This window comes from Ammospiza nelsoni, chromosome 11 (assembly GCF_027579445.1).
Source record: "Ammospiza nelsoni isolate bAmmNel1 chromosome 11, bAmmNel1.pri, whole genome shotgun sequence".
NCBI lineage: Eukaryota > Metazoa > Chordata > Aves > Passeriformes > Passerellidae > Ammospiza > Ammospiza nelsoni.
Genome location: NC_080643.1, coordinates 22,141,220 through 22,161,741, shown reverse-complemented (window position 1 = coordinate 22,161,741; position 20,522 = coordinate 22,141,220). Strand labels below are relative to the sequence as shown.

Below are 20,522 nucleotides of genomic sequence, written 5' to 3'. Positions count from 1 at the left end.
TGGAATAACATTGCAGAAATTATAGAGAAACCAGTAATTTATTGAAACAGTGACTGCCATGCAGTATCTGCTGTTTTATGCAATATAATTTTAAACACAAACATTCAGCTATCCTGTGCAAGTGACATAGTTTATAATTATCCACGTTGGCTATGCATGCATATTGGAAAATGCTAGTTGCCTGTTATATTTTATGTAATGATAGACCACACTCTAAGTTAACTTCAGAATTGAAAGCTATCACCTAAGCAAGACAGAATGTGTACTATTTTCACAATAATAATTTGAATGCATATTTTGGGTTAATGATCTGATTCTGAAATTGTTGCCTGTTCCTGTCCAGCTTTAAAAAAAATTATTTATTTTAAAAAATTATTTTAAAGTAATTTCTGGCAGATTTGAAATTCAATTTTGAGATTGTGGTTTTTTTTTTTCTTTAGAATGGAAATTTAGCAGTCATTCACTCGGATTTTATTTTTTGTGATTTATAAGTTATGTCCCAAATGATAACTTGGGTTCTTGAAAAATGTCCTTTGTTTTCATGTTGTATTGGCTATGGATTGGATGAAAGTGCAATTGTAGATAACTGGAGAGATGGAATAGCTGCTATAGATATAATTAATTAACTGAAGTTTTGTTGAGAAAACTTAATACTAATTCCTTTTACTCCAGTTTTTCTCTGTACTCTATATTACAGGCCTTTGATCTGGTGTTACTTTCTTTGGAGCTTGTCAGGCTGAAATAAAAGATACTTTATCCTATCCTGTGACTGGGATCCAAAATACTGGAGCTGGTTCAGTGGTTTTCAGTCTCTTCCACTTTATTTTTCTGTGTGTTGTTCCCATGGACACCTTTAACCTTTCCCAGGTTCTTTTTCTTGCTCTCACTTTGGATCTTAGAGACTGTGGATCACAGAGTGAGGAAGCATTCATCTAAGATAAGGAGATGGTCATGCAAGTGAAAAAGTGCTCTTTGCTCTTGGTTCCTCCATCTGCAATGTACAGAATGTGGTTGTGTGTCCCCTCAGAGCTGGAAGAGATGTGGAGTTTGACCTCAGGAGTGGCTCTGGGATTACCTGGGTGTGCAGGTCTCTGGAGGAGCAGGGTGCAGAGCCTGAGGCCACAGAGATGGTGTTCTCTACTCAGCTGAGAAATCAGTGCAGTGTAGTGTGGACCTTTGGTCAATGTCATAGGCTGCTCCAAGTCTCCAAAAAGTAGAGACTCACAGTGGCTAGATCCCTCCAAGATTTTCTTGCGCTGGATTTGCAGTCATTGTGTGGAATTGCTTTGTTGGAAGTATAGATATGAGAAAGAGGCACAAGACTAGGGATGCTTTTGCTGTTATCCTCTCAGTGCTGTCCAGGCTCTTAAAGGCTCTTCCAAACTGCGACTGTGCTTTTGTGAGCCCACGTGGCACTCAATCACCCAGTCCACAGCCGGGGCACCACAGCGACCTGTTTGCTTCTCATTGCTGCCCATGTTCAGATTATCAGTCAAAAATGTTTCATTCTGTGTCCTTTTCTCAATATAGGAGTTAATATTCGAGAACGTTATTTATTGGTAATTTACATTGTTATTTTGTTATGTTTGTTTTAAATGGGATAAAAAATATTATACATGTCACATTGTAATATGTGTGATTGACCTAGTCAAACCAGCAGCCTACTCTGAGTGGCCCTGCTTTGAGCAGAGGGGATGGACTGGGTGATCTCCACAAGTTCCTTCCAAACTCAAAGAATCTGTGGCTTGGCCGTTTTCCATCAAAGCTCTCAACTTCAAGTAGAATGTTACTGAGCCACACTGAGAGCTGAAATATGTCTTCTTCTAGTGATTATTTTGAAATTTTTCTGGATTTTGAAACATGCAGCTCTGCTGTCAAAATAGTGTAAAAGTACTCCTTTTGTGTTTCAATAACGAAGTTGTATTTTCTTAATTTCTGCAGTGTGGAGTGACAGCACTTTGTGATCACACAGAAAAGCTAGACCTGCCCTGCAAAGCTTGCTTCTGTAGCAAATAACCTGAGCTCAGTTTTGAGCTACTTTTCACTTACCTGCTTTTATTTAGTACCTAAATAGACTTTTAAATCAGCAAAGGCTAATTATTGGTTTACTAAAACTAATGAAACAATTCAGGATTATAAAGAGAAAGCGAGTTGGTTGGGACACTGTTGGAGATGAATTATGTTGTCATTAAATCTTAAGTGGAGGGTAATTTTTACTCATCTTGCTGGTTAAATAAGGTCTTACACATTGCAATGTGTAGCATTAAGAAGATGCACAGGCACATCTGCTGAGCAGAAAGAGAGATCCTTGCATGCTGCTTTTGTCATTAGGAATAATTTAGTAAGCTTTCAGTAAGAGAAGAAACAAAGCACACAAAGCATTTTTTGACATGGTTTTGAATGAAGGCTGGAATTTGCTCATAGGACTTGACTGGGCTGTTTCTCATCATTTTGTCTTTTAAATCACTGGAAGGTGGGCAGTGTAATGCTTTTCTCTGTTCGGAGAACAGAGAAACTCTTCCTACAACTCTGGGAATTGGAGATCTGCCATCTTTCTCTTTGTTCTTGGGAGAGAATCCCAAAGACAATACATCACACAGCTGCAGGTAACCTGAAAGGAACAAATTGAGATGGCTCTGACTGCAGTAATTTGTTTGTAGAATAAATCTCTTTAGGTTTTCACATTAATGGATCGCTTTGGTGTTGCAATTCCTGTGTTTAAGTAGTACAGATGTGAAGTTGTGGGTATATTATTAGGCTGAAATAGTTCATTGATTTGCAAAATCAGAAATCAGTGTAATTATTAATTGGGACTCTTTCATCATAATGAAAAACCTTTTACTTCTCAGGGGAAAAAGAAAAAAAAAAAAAAACAAACTGTGCTCATCTAAGAGGAAAGCCTCAGGAATGCTGAATAAAGATTCTGTCTGCATCCCTTCATCAGGATCTGGTTTGTGCATCTTACAGGAGGCTCATCCAGTGTGGGCATCTTAGAGGTGGTATAGATATCTGACATCAGTGAGGGCTCTGAGGCTGTCAGGCAAAATGATAGCTTCATCTTTGAAAATCCATGGTGAAAATGCATTTATAGTTGCAGCTACACACTGCACCTCGTGCTCAGCTGCCTCTGGGGACACTGTAGAGAGATCAGTTTGGTGTGGGGCGTTCCCTTCTGGGAGACCAGGAGTTGTCCGTGGGTAAGCATCCCTGTGTCATGGAGGAAGCAACCAGACTAAATCTGGAGACCAGAGCTAAACCAAGTTAATTACCAGAAACATGAGATGCAAAGTGAGTTTGAATGGGAAAGAGGCAGGAGGAGGAAAAGATATGTTAAAATGCTGTTGCTGAAAGACTGAAAAGTGGTGGTGTGTGGGACAAGTCAGAGAAATGCCCTTGCTTATGCTCACCTGGCTAGAATAAGAACAATGAGGGTAAAATTATGATCAGAAATACTTCACTATAACTAGAACTTCCTTTGAGAGAGTTCTAGTCTGTTACAAGTGCTTACTTTATATTTTACTCTGTGCATGTTATCTGCCCAATATTCAATCCTGAACTCAGGAAAAAATTAGAGGAAGGCCCATTTATCTTCCATTTTCAATGAATCCTTTTGCAAAAGAAAAAATCAAAACAAAACACGGTCTTTTGAATTAATGAATTCTGGGTTTCATGTTAGTTATAATGAAATATATGAATGAAAACCAATTCCCCTTTTCCCTTCTAAATTGGGCACATGCAACAACTTAAGATGGTCTTTGATATCTAGACCTTGGCATCTGCACCTTGGCCAATGCAGGAACTAAGTCTTGAAATCTACTGCTGAAGTTAAACAAGTTGCTTTGCATTTCATCACACAAAAGTAAGACAAGACATGTATGCACCAAAGAAATGAGTCTGGCTGGTCATCCCTTCTTACCTCCATTTTCTCTAGTAGAGGAACAGTGTTTGACAGTCCCATGTGATGGCTGAATCTCCTGTTGTGTGCAGCGTTCTGGCAGGGCTTTTGTCTCCTTCAGTGTCAACCTGGCTGACACCTACCCCAGGCTCCTTCTCCTTTTCTTTGTCACTCTTTATGCCTCAGTCTTTTTATGTCATCTAACCTGCTTTTCTTACTAGATGGAGGAGTCTCAGGGGTTTTTCTCTTCTACCTTTGATCTTGTGTCACAGAAAGTAACTGTGATGATCATTTTTGCCTAATTAAACCATTTCCTCATTTGAGGGGGAAAATCAGCTAAATGTTTCTTCCAGAAGAATGAGATTTTCACAGCCTCTTTGTTATATTTTGTTAGATCATAAAAGTTTGTAACTGCCTTCATTTATGGGGATTTGATGTTCAGTATCCCCTAACATCCATTCTCTATATGTCAATATGAAGAGCAGGCCAAATGTAAATACTGAGAAGACTATGGCTAAATGCAGGAATTTGCTTACCAATGAATAGTCTCCAGCCCTAGACAAAGACAATTGGAAACCTGTTTTCTGTGTGCCTTGTCTGTTTCCTGTACGGGAATGTCACTGGAGGTTTGAAATCATAATGCCAAAGTTTCAGGGACCAGATCTGTAAAGATATGACAAATTCTGAGGTATGACAGAAATGCTAATGCAAAAGTTACTGATGGGCATCTGTGTCCAAGTTAACTGAGAGACAAAACCTAAGGCCAAACTGATACTCTCCAAAGGGATACAAATATAAACAAAATCTGAAAAAATAACTTTGGTACAAGTTTGTCACAGAATAGCATGGAAGAACTTGAGCATTGCCACTTCGGTGGGTGTCAGTCTCTTCTCCTATGTAGCAAGTGACAGGACAAGATGAAACAGCATCAAGTTGTGCCAGGGGAAGTTTAGGTTGGATATTAGGGAAATTTTTATCACTGAAAAGGAGGTCAAGCCCAGCACAGGCTTCCCAGGACAGTGGTGGAGTGCTCAAAAAGTGGAAGTGTTCAAAAATGTTCAAAAAAATGTGTAGAGGTGACACTTGGGGGACATGGTTTAGTGGAGAACATGCAGATGATGGGGAGATTGATGGTTCAACCTGGTGCTCTTAGAAATCTTTTTCAATCTTAACCATTCTGTGATCCTGTGATACTGTGGAGAAGCACACAACGTTGACATTGGTTCAGGACATTTACTGTGTAGTTCATTATCACACTCAGCAGCATTATCACACTGCAGACATAGATCTAGAAATTACAATATTTGTGTTAAACCACATGAACGTATATGACTACTTAAAAAAAATCTCCCAAGCCCCCACAAAATCCATTAATCCTCATCTACTCTCCAGCAGAGTTTAGATTATAATCACTTAGAAGTTTATTAGCAAAGAAATAATTACATGTGGAGTTTTCCACTCTTGGGACTTTGGTCCACGTAGAGCTTTGATAACAGTGTTGCACAAGGAGGAGCTGCTTCACCACAGTCCCTCCTTCTCTGCAGGAGATCCTCAGGCTGGGCTGGTCCCTGGAGTGCCAGCTGGATGAGCCAGGTGCCTTCTCACAGAGGGGTTTCAGTACAGCCCTGTAATCTGGGGCTGACTGCTGTGGCTGAAGGGAGGCTGGGGCTGAGCAGCAGACTGCATATCCTCAGTCTGTGTGCATGTTTACAGAGGGCTCAAAACACAGTCAGTAAAAACACAGGACTTTTTTTTTTTAACTTTGTACCAATAACCCCAGGAGCTGAAGGTAAGTTCTTGCTAACTGCAGTACCACATCCTGTTTCATACAGGAAAGAAAAATATTTTTGTTTTGAGGCTTTATTGTGCCTGTTTTTAGTCTTGGAGGAGAATATATTCTGTGGTGTTTTTTCTTTCTCATTTTCCTTTTGAGTGAATTTATTCTGTTCGCAGTATGGCTTTTCTGGTTGTTGCTTCCACTCCTCAGGCCCCCTTGGAATCCCTAGGGTTGGAAGCTGGCCCTTCTTCCCATTCAGCTGATGTGGTTTTCCCCTTCACTCATTTGTTGGACAGAATTTGCTTGGCAGCCTGCTACAAAATAAAAATAAAATAAGAAATACCACTTTCCTTCTTAACTAAGGAAGGATGACCTTCCATACAGTTAGTGACAGATTCTGGTTTTTTGTTCTGGAAAGGAGTTTAAATTTTCTCTGTGGCAACTCAGTGGCAAGTTGAGTTGATTCTGTATTATGTCTCAAGAGATGGTATCATTGCCACTATGGTAGAAATGATGGGGCATATTTGACTGGCCTTGGAAGGATCCTTGCTTTGTGCTGTCTGTGGGGGATGTAGTGGCCAGCTGCACTCAGAGCAACATAAAACACCTGACAGTAGAGTGTCTGCTTGATTTTTTTTGTCTGGTTTTTTTTTTTCCTTGCCCCAGTGTAAAATTGTATGTAATGACTTTATAGCAGCAGGATTTCTGAGATGTGCTTGTAATTTTGCCTTTTCTTTACCTTGTCATTGGCTAAGTATGAAGATTTTGTCAGGAATTTGTTTCACACATCTGTGTTAACTAGTGCTGCAATAAAGAATTAGATGTGGATGCTTCTCATTTATGTCACTCAGAAATCTTCTCCTGACCATTGTAATTATATAAATGTAAAGTAAACACTTAAAAATCACTTTTATAACCAGTTTTCAATAGCAGTTTGCCAGCTAACCCATATCTAAGAGAAAAGCCCTAGTGCCCAAGCTGCCCCTGCAATGGTGGGGGACCAGAGAGCCTGTACTGACACTGCATTCCTGCTTCATGTAGAACTAACAGTGCCAGGAGTATTTCTAGCTGGAGAAATGTGGGTCTGCAGTGTGAAGTTTTTTTTTATTTACATGCAATATAGAAAATGAAGACTGTACTGTACTACCCTGTCTAGGGAGCATTGAGTGGGACAAGGAGTGTGCTTTATTGTTGTGAGGAAAGGGCTGATGTACATCTCTTGAAAAGCTAATTCTTCAAATGAAAGTATACCAGATTAAATGAGTAATGAAAATTCTGTAATGGTTCCTTTAAAGCAGTTGTGGAGAAATCCTTTGCTGCAGGATCAAGTGTAAAATGTCCCAGAGGCAGAGAAGTGTCGGAAAAGCTTTGCACAGGTACCTGGGTTATGTGCTGTTCTGGACAGGGCAATAAAAACAAGAATGCAATGACAGATACAGAGACTGCACTCAAATGAGTGTGTAAAAGAGGTTTTTACTCTTTGTATGTAAAAACCTGTTCAAGGAGAACAGAAGTCAGAGCTGAAAACTCCTCAGGAATATGCCTGCTGTGATTCAGATGATGAGATGTAAGGTGTGTGCTAGTGCTGGTAAAGCACAGCCTTTATTTGGATTAGCTTGCAGGAATGTACCATAGGAAAATCTAATGAGAATAAAGGTGGGGTATTGTGATCCAGATTTATGGAAGATACAATGACAATGATGTTCAGTAGTGACACTTGAGAAGCTATGAAACATCTGTTAGAGAAAGCATTCTCACCTAAGGCAGTTAAAATTAGTCAGAACAGGATAAAGGTACACCAAATCCCAAATAGTGTTATAGGTCTAGGGAAGCTTTTGGTCCTTTCTTGTGCTTTACATGCACAAATTTGTTAATTTCAGCAATGTGCTTCTTTCACAAAAACCTTTTTTTGTGTCTGTGTTTCTGTGGTGGGGTGAGATGAACTGAATAGACCAAATTTCTGGCAGCCCTGCTCAGACTGAGCAATTTGTCAGGGTTTGTCAGGTTTGTGGTTATTGTAAGAGTTCAAAGCAGCAGCCCCTCTGTGTCTCCTCGAAGATGGAGTCTGCCCTGCAATGCAGCATTCATTCAAAAATTTTAGATTTTGCTTCATCCTTTATCATTTCCCATGGAGATTCTGATGGGAGAGCAAGATAGGAGAAGAATCTTTGAACATCTTCAAGACATTTGATATAAATCTTTGAGCAAGCTCCATCCCATGCTGGTAGAATTGCACTTATTGTCACTTTTGTGGTCCCTCATTATTGCCACTTTTTGTGGTCCCTCATTTCCCTTCTCAGACTGTGAAGCAGACTGAGAGTTTGCATGCTGAGAACTGTGTTTTTGTTGGTTTCCATGACATGTTACTGCTGTTACTGACTGTTCTTGCATTAATAGCAAACTATATTTAATTAAAAAACTCTATAAAAATATGAAGGAGGCCTACAAGAGAGCTGGAGATGGATTTTTTACAAGGATATGTTGTGATAGAACAAGGGCGAATGACTTCAAACTAAAAGAGCTTAGGTTTAGGTTGGATGTTAGGAAGAGATTCTTTTTGAGGTTGGTGAAGTCCTGGCACAGGTTGCCCGGAGAAGCTCTGGCTGTTCCATAGCCAGAAGCATCCAAGACCAGGCTGGATGGGACTCTGAGCAACCTGGTCTAATGGAAAGTGATTGGAACAAGATGGTTTTTGTTTAAAGTGCCCTCTGCTCCAAACCATTCTGAGAATCTATGATTCCATAATCTAGCTTTCTCTTTTCTATTTCAGAAGATTCAGGCTTCTAAACCATCCACATCCTTTGTATCGCATTTCAGACGGTTTGAAAGTCAAAGCCAGCAGTAATCTCGTGTGACTTGTGCTTAGCACAGCTCCTCCATGGGCATTTGCCACGTTTATATGCTTTGACTCACCAACCGCAGTGGTGGTCGGAAGTGAGCTGGGGGAGGTCACTTCCTGCGAACATGGCATTTAACCCATGAAATGAAAGCTGCAGCAGGAGCTGTTCTTCCTTCTTTTTAGTTGTCCTACAACTTAAGCAAGTAAGAAAAAATGTGTGAGTCTCTGCTCAAGCACAAGTAAGTGATATGCCTCTCTTTTGGTGGGGAATTGCAGTCCATGCCAGATTCTTGCTTGCTTTGGAACATAATGTTTGTTTGATTGCATCTGTTTCCGAAAGCTTATGGTGGTATCTCTGCTATCACTCTTTTTGCTGAATTTGATGTTTTGGAATGTCTGAAAAATGTAAGCTAATTGTTGTCAGTGTCACTGAGCTGGGTTCTATAGCAGGGCTGTACAGCCTCAGCACAAACACTGCCTTACACCCCTGCCAAAGTCTCAGCAGGAGGACGGGAGGAAGAGATGAACTTTAAGTAGGTTTGAGCAAAATGCTGGAGCTAATAAAGCAGCATAAGATGAAGAATTAATGTGTGAATTTATAAAATAAGGGTCAAAACACCTACTTTGCAGTACTGTAAGTAGCTCGTAAGAGGTTTTGACCTAGACAGAAGGGGTGTCTGGTGGTGCCACACATTTGAAACCAATGAAGGAACCACTAGCTTTTGTTTTCAGTATAAATGTAAGGTGGCTCACAGCAATGAATCCCAGGAGGAAAGACGCAGGAATTGGGGTTTAATTCCTTTTGAAATTTCACAAAATGATACCAACATGTGACAGTGGTTGAAAAAGAATGAGGAATGCTTAGGGTAACTGGTACTTTATTCCAAGCCAGCATGGGGTAGCTGGGCTCAGCTTAGGATGTCCAGTTGGGGATGTCCTGGGGATGTGGTGCCTGAGGGCAGGAGAAGCTGTGGCTCTCCTGCTTCAGCGCCGGTGGGGGACTGTGAACGTGTCTGGCATCTACCAGGAATTCAGTGCTTTGCCAGATCTGAAACCAGTGCTGTGCCTGTGTCATCACACAACAGAGCACAGATTAGAGGGGTCTTCTCATATTTTCTAGAGCTATGGTAGGGGCAGAGATTTGTCTCTTGAGGAATTGGATCAGTGAAGCAGTTTTTAAGAACATACAACATTGTTAGATTGTGTTCCAGTCACATGCTAGTGAATACCTGCTGAAATATTGGGCTCTGTTTTCTGCATGCTGCCCTTTTAATTTTCTCGAATTCAGGCTTTTCCCTTGTGCACCGTTTTAATTTCTGGCTGTGTTGCGCTACTGTTCATAAGGAAGAAGTTCTAGTCCCTCCCCTTAAAATCTGGCCTGTGGCAGCACTGCTGCTGTCACAGGGAGCTTTTGGTACCCAGAGCCAAGCCATCAGCGTAAATTCTGTCAGTGATGATGTGTTTGCAGTAATCTATTAATCTGCTCTAATAATCCTTTCTGTTTTCACCACATTTTTCTGTTAAATGAAATTATATTTGAATAGAACTTAATACTTAAAATTTCCTGGTTTTAGCTGGAAGGATGTTTTAATAGCTGGTCTCAAATCTGCTGAAAAGAAGATATTTGTGGTAGAAATGCTAATGAAGCTTCGACCAGCAGCAACTGGCATCCATACATGGGGAATTCAGGGATTGTATATTTGGGTGGCAGAGATCAGTAAGTAGATTTGTGCCATCTGAATCTATTTTTGACAACAAAATCTGCAGTCTGCATGGCTCGGACTCCAGGGGCTTTATTCAAAAGGTCACATCCTGATTTAATACCATTAATATAAATATAGGAAAATTTAGTTGATGTGAATGGGAGTGCTTTTCATTTCAGGCTTTTGATCTTAATAGGAATCTGGGAGAAAGTAGGTTGCATTTTTGCAGCTAAAGCCATGTTGTTGAAGATATCACAGAAAGGCAAAGATGGGTTTTTCACCTTTAGATGTATTCTTTCTATGTGATGTAGGCCACCCTCCACTCTGGTGAGATTCTGGTAAATTCAGCTAGTCCATTTCAAAACAGTAATAGGGAAAGAATGTTTTCTTTGCCATTTTTTAGTGCATTTATGTCAAATTTCTAAATTTGATATGTTTTCCATTTCTGAGTACTGCCAGAACCCCATATATTTATATGTTCAAAAGCAGCAACTTTAAAACACATTCCTTTTTAAATTCTTTTTTCAGCCTTCTTATCACACACTAGAAAAGCTGATGTAAGGGTTTTGTGTAGCCTTGCCACAAATCCAAAAAAACTCCAAATTAAATACTGCGGGGTCCATGTTAGTTTGTTTGCTGAGTCTTCACAGAATTGAATCAAGAATGTAAAACAAAAAAACAACAATCATATTAATCACTTCTTTCTCTCTGTTGCCACTGGATTGTATCTTAATGGCATCTTCTACACTGGAGCTTTTGCAGGCATGTTAATCTTTTACATAAGGAGGAATAATAACTAACTGGAGGGATTAAATCTGAAGAAATGTCACTTGTACCATTCCCACCACATGGAACATATTTCTGAATCATCCTTATACAGTTGTATTTTATCAAGTAACAGAATATTATATGCTGCAACACTTGTATTTCTTTTTGGAGAAATCATTTTGAAATGTTTTTTAACTTTTATATTTGCTCTTTTATTTTGGGTGCCTATGGTAAAGCTGTAAATAATTCATTAAAGACAGGATTGCGGAAATTCTGCCTGTCTTATCAGTCAGGCAGTTTAACAGGATTATTAATGCTGGTATATTGATTGTAATAACTTGTGAGTGAATGGCTCATCCCTCTCCTTTCCCCCTTCCCTTCTTCAGGAACTTGAATGAGTGATACAATACCAGAAGTAGCACAAATTTTCTTCAGGATCAATAGAACACATACTAACATTTTCCTTCCCTTCCCTTCCCTTCCCTTCCCTTCCCTTCCCTTCCCTTCCCTTCCCTTCCCTTCCCTTCCCTTCCCTTCCCTTCCCTTCCCTTCCCTTCCCTTCCCTTCCCTTCCCTTCCCTTCCCTTCCCTTCCCTTCCCTTCCCTTCCCTTCCCTTCCCTTCCCTTCCCTCCCTCCTTTCTTTCCTTCCCTCCCTCCTTTCTTTCCTTCCCTCCCTCCTTTCTTTCCCTCCCTCCTTTCTTTCCTTCCCTCCCTCCCTCAGGTTGCCCTTGTTCTCCTTTTCAAATCAAGTGTCACATTGACTCCAGTCCTGCGTTGGAAGCATGTGGGGAACTGCAGCACATCAGCTCAGCACAATGTCTCCATCAGGCTGGAAGGAAGCCCAAAACCAAAACTGCACTGGCCAAAATGCATCCTCTACAGAAACCCCAAGGTAGGTGGCTTTGTCCTTCTAGAAATTGTACAAGTTTCTATTGCACAGGAAGTATAATATTTTAAAATTATTGCTTCAGTTTGAGTCACAGCAAACCAGTTACTTTTGCATTCTAATGTATAGCTGGTATGGTTTTATTATCTTCATTTCCCAATGTTAAATAACCACCTAGAGAAGCCTTCAAGAAGAAATTGATTCAGCAATAACCAGTTACTTAACTTGTCACTTTCTATTTCTTGTCTTGTTGGTGTACCTCATGCAGCTGTGAAGCGTAAGTTGAATTTAACAACATTGTTTATATTTTTGATAAATTTTTTAGAAGTATTTTAGGTAATAATATCTTATTGTCAAAACCTTGTCTGTTTTCCATTTATTTTAAGAACTACATATGGCAACAGGAAATGCCTAAATGGAGCAAATATATTTTGAAAATATTACGTAGAAGCTAAACCAATCACCCGTGGGTTGTGGTACTTCCACAGAACTGCCAGCTAATAGTCAAATAGATGGCACACCCAAAATATGATGGAAGAGGAGCCTGGAAGCAGTGTGTTCCAGCTGTTCTTCTGGTCTCCCCAGGCTTCTGAATTCTACAAAAAAGATTGCAGATTCTTGAAAGAGTAGAAATTGTTTTCATGTTTCTTCATCAGTGAAATGACATGTGGTCTTTGTAATGCCAGCTTGCCAAGAGTCCTACTCTTACCACCCCATGCTTTGTAGAATTAATTGCACTTATGTGTGTAATAGGTGCTTGCCTCAAGGGAATTGCAGATGCAAAAAGCACGGAACTTGAAAGGTATTTGAACAAAGGAAGCTAAGCCTCAAGGAGATACTAAGTTCATAAACCAAAATGTTTAGAAGATATGGGTTCATGTGATAGATGGTCATTGTCATCTGAAAAAGAAGATATTATTGTGTTGTACACTCTAAGCGATTGCACTACCACCCCATCCCAATTAAAATATCTATACAAAAGCAATTCAGCCTTAAACAACAACAAAGAAAGCATAGTATTTTCTGCTTCTGGAAGTAAACCTTAAACATTAAAGTAATATACTACTTTGTGCTTGAAACATCTCACAAGGTTTGTGTCTTTATGGAGCTTTCACCTAGCGGTCTTGGTAGCCCAAGATTAATTAATGATTGTTCCATGAATGAATGTTGTTATTACTGGCAACAAAAAGGAATAGCGAAAGTGTCTGTTCAGTGAGAACTGGAACGAATTCATCTGGTGCAAATACTTTGCTGTTGTATTCATGGGCACTGATTTCCAATCACTGAGGATGTTTTTTCTATGTGTGTATTTCAGAAAGTTGGAGGGGCCCTAGATAGCTTGATTCGAAGCCATGAGCTGCTGTGTAAAACCTTCAGGAGAAGGAGGAATGAGGAGATATCTTCCCAGCATATGGCTTCAGCCTTCAGGCGGCACCTGAAAGTGCTTTGTAATGTTGGTATCTTCCATGTAGCAAACTTCTAGTTTTAATTAGAGCCAAAGAATCACAGTTTGGGTGGAAAGGGAAACTTAGAGCTTATCTTGTTCCATCCCCTGCTATAGGCAGGAATGCATTCCACTAGACCAGGTTGTTCCAAGCTGTGTCCAACCTGGCTTGCACACTTCCAGGGATGGAGAAGCCACAGCTTCTCTGGGCAACCTGTGCCGGGGCCTCACCACCCTCATGGGGAAGAATTAATTCCTAATTAATTAGGAATTAGGAAGAATTAATTCCTAATATCACTTCTAACCCCGCTGTCAGTCAGGAAGTCATTCTGTCTTGTCCTAGTGCTCCAGGCCCTTGTCCAAAGTCTCTCCACTTTTCTTGGAGACCCTTTAGTCACTGGAAGGGGCTCTAAGCTCTTCCTGGAGCCTTCTCTTCCCCAGGCTGAACACCCTGCCAGCTTTCTCAGCCCAGCTCCCGAGCAGAGAGCCTGCAGCCCTTGCAGCATCTCTGTGGCCTCATCTGGTTGCAACCGGTCAACATCATTCTTGTTTTGGGGGCCCCAGAGCTGCAGGTGGGGTCTCACCAGAATGGAGCAGAGGCAGAGAATCTGCATTACCTGGTGCTCGTGCTATAGGTGAGGATGCAGTCCAGGGCACGACGAGGTTCTGGGCTGTCAGTGCATGTGCTCAGGTCATGTGAAACATCTTGACAGCCACACCCCAAAGTGCTTCTTCCTGGGGCTAATCTTGATCCATTCTCCACCCAGTCTGCATCTGGGATTGCCCTGACACAGGTGCACTTGGCCTTGAACCAAAGTGGCCTTGAACATCTGGTGTGGCTGAAATTTTGCTTGCTAAGTAGCCCTTGGTAAGGTTAGTGGCTTTGCCTCCATGTTGAAGTCTTCATTTCTCAACATTACTTCGTAGGTAAAAATTCAGAATTAACGAAAGGGTTTTCCTGCTTCCTTTTGGTCCAGTGCAGAATTTGTTGTCTGATGCGATTCAGATGAATCCACTAACAGGAAAGACATCAAATGTTTACATGGACAGCAGTGAGACTCAGTGTAAATGCTTTGATATTATTATAAAACCTTGGGTGTATGAAAGGCCTGATGGGGTATGTGGGGTAGGTTCTGACATGTCTGCCTGCTACACTGTGCACCCTCTGTAAGGAGCACAGAGCTTATCTTTGGTTGATGGGCCAGATGGCTGTGTGGTTACTTGTTTTTAGGTTGTTTTTTATTTTTACATGGAGAAACATGGTCAGACGCTCACTGATCACGTGGTATGCACTTGAAAACCTGGTGAACAAAACACAGATCTTCACCATCCCATTTATATGCAAGAAGATTTTCTTCTCCTGTTTCCCTGTTATTCCTTTATAAGATAGGGCTTGTAGAGGTCCCTTCAGAATTGGATTTTACCATCTTTATTTTATGGTAGGAATTTCAGGTGATTTTGGAGACTGGGCAAATCAGTCCTCTTATAGGAAGTGTCCTCTTAAGGCTCAAATCTTTAAAAATTTTGATTTTATTCTTTCATGCAGAAATAAACTCAGTAATGTAGGAAGTCTAAAATGTGACCTATACTCAAAACTCCAAAATGCTTTAACACCTCTTCATCACTGACCTCAGACACGGTCTGGCTATGAACTACTGTGGCAGCTCCCCATTGGCTGGAGCAGGGCAGACATCTGGGCTGATGTGGATCTTAGAACAAATGCAGAATGAAGGGACTTATGCAAGGAAGGGACAACTGGAATTTACTTTTTGGGTGCATATGCCTCAGTTTATCCTCCTAAAGAAAGTAACCCTGGAATTACATTCAGAACATTTGTCAACTCAAGCCCCATTACAATGCTGATCACATGTCCCAACTGGATGATCAGAGTCAGAAATGGCTGAAAGAAACTGTTTTCAAAAATGTTTTTTCAAAATACAACATGTAGTTAGAATTTCCTCACGTAATGTGTCAAGTCATTGGATAGTCTAGATTGGAGGGCACACTTGGCAATCCTACTCCATGCAGTGTGTGCTTTGGGAACAATCCCACAGCCAGTTTTCCTGCCTTCCAATGTCAGTTTTTCCTATGGGAGTTGTTTTCCCTGTATGAAACCATGACAGCATGGGAATTTGTTGCCATGAGTTACTGCCTGTCTATGCTAAATAATTTACTCTGCAACTAATGTTAAGGTCTGAATAATCTTTTTAGAATGACATTACAATTTAATGCCATTTTTAAAAAATACTGTATTAAACTTTGTGCCTTGGCCTCCTTGTGAGTCCTGAAGAGGGATGTGAGTGTTCTTACAACACTTGTTTTATTTATACCATATACAACGCAACATAGAACCAAAAGAGGAAGGAAATTTGTGAAGACTAGTACACCACAGAAGAGAGGGGGGAGAGAGTAGGAGAGGAAGAAAAGCTATTATGTTCAGCCTGTGGCATTTTGGACCAAGCAAACGCAAGGCACTGAAATCCATGCTGGGGTTGGGTTTTAAAGGTTTATTTTTGGATATGATTCATCCCTCTACCTTTTTATTCCCAATATAAGACATTCAATGGGGTACCAGAATTTTGAGAAGTCATGGAAAGGGAAGCTCATTAGTGTGATTGAGAGAGCAAGCAAACTTGCAAACTGAAGCGTAAGCTCTGCATCCTGTTTGGTAATGAGGAAGCAGTGCAGTGCTGCAGGCTGCTCAGTTTGTTAGCATGGCTAAGCCAGCTGTAGAGACACAAAATAGAAGCCTGTCATATTTTCTTTAGCAGCTTGCTTTGGTGCAAGCAATACTTCAGGATTGCACCAGTGCCGCTCATAAAAAATGAGGAAAGAATGGATACCTCTTGGTCTGGATTTTGTTCCCAGTTTAGGATAAAGAAGATGGAGATTTATCCTCCTGTCTTTTCTCTTCTCTTTCATTAGTACCTCCTAAGCCTGTCCATCTCAAACCGGGGCAGGAAAGAATTCCTCCTGCACCATCTCGGCCTTTGCCAGCTGATCCCAAGTCATCAAGGAGCTTAGCACCTGGAGAGGAAGAAGTACCAATATCAGCAGGAGTCAACACGCTCATTGAGAAATTTGAAAGTATTAGGTAAATATGGCTTTGCCAGATCTGCTCTTCTCTCCCTTTTCTGCATTTTTAACTTAGAATGTAATAGTAGAAAACATTAACTATAATGATTCCCTGGAAAGTCCTCTTGGGATGTTTTCTACTGGAAGTGCAAAGTTTCACTGAGTATAAAGAATATTTTTAATACAAGCTGCAAATTTTAGTTTGTAACATGCAGTCATGTTTAAGGAGCTTAAGACCTGCTGAATTTGGTAAGATTCTAACAAAGGCAAGTAGCCCACAGTCTGCTTTTGGTAAGTTGGCTAGATGTGGGAATTGCATAGTAGGAACTTGATTGTTATGACATGAACTAATTTAGCATTTTGTCCGACATACAATAAACATCAGATCTTGCTTCTTGGAGGCAGGGAAGGATAGAGGGTACTGTGAAACAATGTCATGTAGAACAGCAGCTGTTTTAAAACTTTGTAATGAAAGACACTAAATTGGATAAAATATATATATATTTTGGTGTAAAACCAGCTCAGTTAGCAAACACATCAAGAACTTAGCTCTGCCTGATGGAGCTAAATGATGGGGTTTTTTCCACAAAGAGGGAGATGGAGACAGTCATCATACTGTGCCTTGGAGTGTTATCACCTGGGTGAACCTGGTGTCTTTCAAAAAGGAAAAGTAGTGCCCACTCATGCTTCAGTACATCCTCTCTGGCAGAAAACACCTTGCCAAAAGGGCTTGGTTCTGTTGAAGAATGAGAGTTTCTGTTTAAATGAGCCCAGAACCAATTGCTTCTTTTTAGAGGCGATTTCTTCTCCAAACCCTCAAACCAGACTGTTCTTCAAGGTGACATGGAAAGCACTAAAAGGCCCAGGATTCTGGTGGTGCCATTTCAGTAGCATGTAGGGGTGATGTTTTTTTGCTGGGTGTTGTTGGGTGATCATTATTATTGCAAATGTGCACACTCTTGCCTTCTGGGATTGTCAGTGGGATGCTTGAATCAAATGACAATCACACCCTCCCTTTCAGGGCACTTGTGAAACCTGAGTATTAATATGACTGTGGTGCTTTGTTTTCACTCACAGGCAACCTGTACATATTCTTCAAAGAAACCAGCTAAATTTAGCTCTTAAAATGGAACCTGGCCTGGATTCATCCAAGCAGATGAGCTTGTGTGACCGTGACACAGTGGCTTCCAGTGACTCTTCCACAAATGACAAAACTGACTTGGATGAAACTGAGCCCAACATACCATGCAGCATGGATCTAACTAACACAGACATAATGAAAATTAAAGAGCTGAGCATAGGTGATAGCAAAAGCCATGAAGACTGTACTGCTGTGACTTTGAGCAAAGAGTCCCAAGAAGAGCTTGGCAGTAAAGACTCAACTGCAGAACTGAATGGGAGTGGTAAAATTCCCAACAGAGACAGTGGCATTGACAGTCCTTCTTGTAGTGTGGCTGGGGAAACATTCCCCAGTGAAGAAGGGGCCGAGCAGAAGAAGTCCAGCATGGCTGGGAACCCAGGAGAGATGGAACCTGACAGAAAGGGCACCAAACCTTCCTCTGTGGAGCAGAAGAGAGACTCCACGCAGGATGACGACAGTGACATTGATGAAGGAAGCAGTGAGGAGCAAGAGATAGCAGAAGTGCCAAAGTTGGAGTATTTGGATGTAAACAAGGTAAGGGAGTTTGTTTATTGCTCTCGTGTGCTCAGAAACCAGTTCCTGACACTTGCATCACTTTAATACATTGTTTGGATCATTTGTTTCGTTGGTTTTTCATCAAAGGATCATGATAGTATCGTTTCCTGCTTTATGCAGGTCCTAACTTGTTTCTGACCTAGATAGTTTTTTAGAAAGGTTCCCAGCTACTTCAAAAGGTTTAATATAAGAGAATCCATCACAGCCAGAGGTTAGCTGTTAAAATTCAGATACTTTTGTAGGTCAAGACTCCTACCTTGTGTTTGTTGCTTGGGTTTGTCTAGGTTCAGCTTGTTAGAGCATGTTGTTTTCCATGGAGCTCTCTGTTATTCAGAGTTAATCAGCTAGTGCATCTTGCAGGGTCAGGACCTTGCATCTGAGTAGAATGGGCAGGATCAGAATCTTGTCTCACACAAAATTTGGAGTGTTTTTTTACAGAAACCTCTGCTGTTTTTGATGTGACCACTTCTTGAGTGCAAAGAAGTTGTTTTAATGGTAGTTATGTCAAATTACTCTTCAGGAAACTGTAGCTGGAAAAGAGATTTTTCTTTGATTCCAGAGTAATATAGTCCAGTTGTGTGTTTGCAGCAGCTATGTAAGATTAATGACAGATTCCTTTGATTATCAGCTTATCAAGACAGTTATTTTTGGAAATAGTGCTGTTAAAAGGGATTCGATTTTTCCAGAAAAACAGAACAGAGTATTGCAAAGTATCTGCAAAATATTCCACTTTTTGCACTTTTTGTTTGGTGGCTGTTTTTGTTTGTACTTGCAGGTGTTTGGGTTTGTTAGAGTTTCCCCCCCCCCACCCCAAGCCATGATGATAGTAAAGTTAATATGTGGGATTTTTGTGTTTTAAAGAATATGATCAGCAGCTGCAGCTAATGATCTGTAGCTAGTGAAATGCAGTGTCCACACTTCAGTTTTTATAAATCGTGTGGTTCTGTTGAAATCACCAAGTATATAATGATTTGTGCCAGTCAAGGGCTTGCCCCTTGGGAAATGTGGACATTAGAATGCATTTCTTAGTTTCTAGGTCAATCATCTGATATAAATAAAAGAATGATGAAATGGCATGCAAGTTCTGTACCTCGGAGCTTGACAAGTGTGTTTATACCTACATACACACACTGTGACATACTTTATTTGTTTTATATTCATAATGTGCATGTATGTGCATGTGTGCCACTGAAATATTATTTGAAAGATATGTTATTAGTTGCAACAGGCCAGCAAGAAAGCCTAGAATTGTAGAATTTCCTGAGTTGGTAGGAACCCATAACAATCATCAAAGACCAACTCCTGGAAAATAATATATTACATTAAAAATCTTTAATCTGGTAATTAAATTTAAAGTTTGGACTAGGAATGCTGTATCAATCCAACTGGAACAACCCCAAGCTGAACACTTTGCCATCTGATTAAGAAGTGCTTTAATGACAAATACCACTGTTTCATATGATATCAATGATTTGATGGCTGGTTTTGAGTCTTGTTCCTTAGGTTATGTGTCCATATAGTAGGAAATAAGGATGACACAAAATTATGAGGCTATAATTCTCTGGAGCTCACCTGGTAAATTTATGAGAGGTATCTCTAGAAGAAAACTCATTTGTTTTGGTTTTTTTGTATTACCCTCCCTCCTTTATGTGATGCACTGCAGGTTTTCCCATGCAGTTTGAGTTTATTTCCCCTTCCCAAAGGCAGTTTTGAAGCTCACCAAGCTATACTAAGTTACCTGGTTTTTGCAGTCACATGGAGGAGGAAGGCTGAGAGGGCAGCTTCCTCTTCTTTCAGTGTAAAGATTGTGCCCTCTTCTGGGGGCACATTGCGTGAAGCTAATTTCTGTGTCAAGTGTCCACATAAAATCATAGAATCATTATGGTTGGAAAAGACTTTGAAGATCATTGAGTCCAACCACTACTCAAACACTGACCGGTCCACTGTGTCCCGAAGAGCCACATTTACCTGTCTGTTGAACACTTGCATGGCTGGTGACTCCACCACTTCCCTGGGCAGCTTCTTCCAATGCCTGACCCTTCAGTGAATAAATTTTTTCCTAATATCCAATCTAAACCTCCCCTGGCATAACTTAAGGTCATTTCCTGCTCCCCTCTTTGATTCTGTTGCAGATTTGAGGCACTATGGACTCAGGGTTAGAGTGAAGGGCCACAGCTTCCAGCAAGGAGAGCTAACGTGATTCAAAGTTGACTTGTTCCATGGTTATTCTTAGGCTGGAATTTCACATCATCCTTGACAAAACTGATAATTTTCCTGCTTGAAAGAAGAGAGAATTCAATTGGCATCAGCTGCTGGCCTGGGAGCCGGGGAGCCCTCATCTCCTTCAAAAAGCCTTAAGTTGGGAAAGCATTTTTCCTGCATTTCCCCTCCTACCCCTAGTACCAGGCTTTGCAGCTGCACCATGAAGGTAGCCAGTGG

At 40.7% G+C, this 20,522-nt stretch overlaps 1 protein-coding gene across 1 annotated transcript in view; it reads left to right on the top strand.

The window, feature by feature from the left end:
* Nucleotides 1-20,522, top strand: part of FGD3 (FYVE, RhoGEF and PH domain containing 3) — a 94,422-nt gene that overhangs the window by 36,892 nt on the left and 37,008 nt on the right. The window contains 3 exon segments of the mRNA XM_059480219.1: nucleotides 11,704-11,874; nucleotides 16,238-16,406; nucleotides 17,465-18,062. Coding sequence (XP_059336202.1) covers nucleotides 11,704-11,874; nucleotides 16,238-16,406; nucleotides 17,465-18,062 — 938 coding nt within the window.